At 49.4% G+C, this 3519-nt stretch overlaps 1 protein-coding gene across 1 annotated transcript; it reads right to left on the bottom strand.

Annotated features, from left to right (window-relative positions):
• Nucleotides 1-3304: 3304 nt before the first annotated feature.
• On the bottom strand, nt 3305-3519 carry FIBRA_09199 (uncharacterized protein; the record flags this gene model as incomplete). The annotated part of the gene is made up of 2 exons (XM_012321520.1): nt 3305-3401; nt 3461-3519. The coding sequence occupies 2 exons, from the start codon at nt 3517-3519 to the stop codon at nt 3305-3307; spliced, it is 156 nt and encodes a 51-aa protein (XP_012176910.1).

Below are 3519 nucleotides of genomic sequence, written 5' to 3'. Positions count from 1 at the left end.
GTGGTGGTGGTGGTGGTGGTGGTGGTGGTGGTGGACTCAGCATAGGAGGCGAGAGGGGAAGACAGAAGAAAGTGAGGAGGCTTAAGGAACAAGCGCGGCGGGCGAAACGTGGGAGGAGAGGAGAGTGCTGATATCGAAAGAGGCAGGGGTCACGGGACAGGGCTTCTGGAGTTGACGTGAATGGGATCCGGACGGCGTGGTGGGAACGCGTGCGCCAGTAGCCGGGCGAGCTGATGGAAGGCGACGCCGTTACTTATAAAAGCGCGCTCCTCGTCCGCCTCGTCGCAGCCAATCAGGGGCTCAAAATAGCAAACAGCCGGCGGGAGCCCGATGCCATCTGCGCCGCATGTTCCAGATCCGCCCTCCGCCCGCCGCGCCCTCGCCCGCCGTCCGGCCGTCTGCCTCCGCGGGTCTCGCCGGGCCTCGCCGTGCTCTGCTCGCCCATGTCGGCGCTGCCATGCTCCGTCCGACGCCGCCCCCCATCGATGCCAGCTGAAAACACCCGCTTCCAGAGTCTGCCCATCGCGTCGCCCTCAGCCCAGGGGCGCGAGTTCTCGATAAGGCATCCAACCACATTCCCACGCCCAAACCCCGCGCACACCGGCTCCCCCCGCGAGCCTGTCACTCCCGCAATTCGTCACAGCCACTTCTGAATCCGCGATCAAGCGTTTGCCCATGTGCTATAACGCCTCGCCTCCGACGATGATCCAGCGTTGCAATGGGAACCTCAGGGACACTTGCAGACGTCCACGAGCCCTGGCGAATGCTGAAAAGGCAAGTTCCATTCGAGAGTGCGGCCCTGTTTTTATACAATTTCGGAGCAGTCGTGCCACCGGTGCGGACGTCGTCGCCGAATCGTTGATGCCCTGTCCGGATTCGAGCAATGGCTCGGTCCGATGTCGCTGGAATCCTGCCCCCTCTGGTGTGTCCATGCAGCAAATCACCTTCAGCCTTGGACACACTCACAGCCTCCCCTCGCAGACTGCTGCACTCTTAGCGCACGAAAACCATGCTCGCAACCATCCGTACTCGCCGGAGATCGAGCGCTAGACGAGACGTCTGCCGGCGGCGCAGCTCGCTAAATCGCCGAGAGCGGAGACGGGAAAGCGAAAAACGAAAAGCAACGATCACAGAGCCAAGCATAGATCGAGGACATGGCTTGGCACTAGCTGCAGAGAAGATGGCAAGTCTGCAGTCGACTGTCGCTCCTTGTTCGCCTCACGCCACCTGATATCGTACCCATGTCCTCGACATGTCAGGGCGAAATCAGCGCTGCCTGTCCTGCACCCGCCCCCTTTCCCCCCTCCGTTTGCTCAAAGTGCCAGTGCCATCCTGCGAGGCGTCATCCCTGACCACCAACCCCCTGACGTGCCCAGCCCCGCGCGCCGGACCGATCCCGCTCGTAGCGTCGAGCCGCAGGCAAAGCTGGAGCTTGAAGGGCCCGCGGCACAGAAAAACGTCCTACACAGCCCCTGACGTGCCCTGTTCTTCCGCTGCCCGCGCGGATATGGCAATCGTGGAATGCAGTGCCTGCCTGCTACGCGGGTGCGATCTCGCGCGTACGCGGCTCCCCTCTGCGCCCCCTTCTGCCGCTTGCCCCGTATTGGGTGCCTTGCGCTTTTGCGTGACAAGTTGGCTCTGTAACAGACAAATTAAATACAATTGGCTATCGAGCTATTGGCATTATCGTATCAGTGCGTTCAAAATTCCTTTTCTGCGCCTTCTCTTTTTCTCTGTCGTCGCAAGCATCATGGAGCTCTATGCGCATGATGAGCCGAGCGAGGGTACAGCTACGTCTTCGCTCTGGTAGATCTCAAAGGCTGTAGTCCGCAGATGCTTGCGAGAATTCAACCTGTTTCCAAAGACAGGTTTAGCTGTTCCATAAGCTTCTCCAAAAAGCTGATGAAGTGATACATACATGACCATACAAGAATTCACATAAACTTGGACTATAGCATCAGTTCTGTGGTTCTTGAATAGATACAGGGTAGAATAACATACCTTTAGAGAGAAATATATCAACGCATAGAACTGAAAATGTGCCTGCCATTGTTGCCATCTGTTTGAAGTTTGAGACAAATAACTACATATATTAGTAGAGCAAATGTTCATTACCATCATGACAGCCAGGAGAGCAAATATACTGTGAAAAATATCACTTGTCAGTAACCATTGTAAAAGTCCAATAGAATAAGTGAGGTGGCTATACCTTGTCATTATTCCAGTCCTTATTGTATATATAATAAGCTGGATTATATAGGAATGCCTATAAATTAGCATTACATTAGCTGCATTCTATCTCAAGCAAGTTCAAAATATAGATACTGACTTCTGTGATGTAGAATAACATCCTGCCAGTAGGTAACACAAAAAACAGGTAATGACTACATCATTGCAAGCCAGTGTTGCCAGTGAATAGTATGTGACCCACTAGTATAGCAAAGATTAGCATAAGCAAGTGCTATCAGGAAAGCTTACTTACCACTGTGGTGGGTGCAAAGAAGTCACTGTAGAAATGTATTTTTGATCGTGAACTATAAATGTCATTCTAGTAAGTTCAGATAGTGATGTTTGAAAAGTATAATGCATACATTTCATAGCTGAAGACTGATAGAAAATGCCATTAGCACTAAAGATCAAGCCACAAAGAGAAAAAAAAAGACCTATTGTAGCAACTGAAATCAGTTAGTAGTTATTTTGATAGAATCAGAAATATAGACATATACCATAGGCTGATGCAAGAAACAGGACCTATAAATATAGGCTAAATTAGTAGTGGTGTAAGTCTTACTATATCCAATATCTCACAATCATAAAGTATATGAACTTCTGGCGAAGAGAGTCTGGGTACAGCATTCCAGCCACTGAAACAAAGTACATCTCAATAATAGCTACATGAGAATACCTTGCCACTTACACCTTATAACCCTGATAGAATATAACCTACAACTATTTGTGAGTATCACTTCAAAACATATCAGTGTAGAACATCTCGTACGTGTGAACAGACACAGCTGTGACACCCTTATGTCTCATTAGCTTGTCTTATAAGCAAGAAAGTATGAAATCACAATGAAAATAAACTGGGCCTATTATCACCATCAGTTATGTTCAGCCCTGTCAAAGTATATCATATAGTGTACCTTGCAGCTCCAAATTACATCAACCAGTGCTATAGGATAGGCATGGTTTGTTACAAGTGCCCAGTATAGAAGGTGAAAGCAGAATATGAGATGGACCATATCCACCAGCCTGACCAGATAATATAAAAAGTCAAGCCACCTAGAGAGTATAGAAATAATGCTTACCATAGCCAAGCAACTGCAAGCTTATACCAGATGTGATCACTTGAGTATTCTCTATAGTATTGGAAGACCTGGATGTTGGTAACCCCAAACAGACTGGGAACAAATTGTCCATCAGCATATCAAGCAGTGTGATCAGTAACACAGAAACATACACAGATGCAGCTATTGTGCCTATCAATGTCACACCATAGGTCTTGTCTAACTCGCTCAT

Source organism: Fibroporia radiculosa, assembly GCF_000313525.1.
Source record: "Fibroporia radiculosa TFFH 294 genomic supercontigs, scaffold13906, whole genome shotgun sequence".
Taxonomy (NCBI): Eukaryota; Fungi; Basidiomycota; class Agaricomycetes; order Polyporales; family Fibroporiaceae; genus Fibroporia; species Fibroporia radiculosa.
This window is presented reverse-complemented; position numbering and strand designations above follow the sequence as displayed.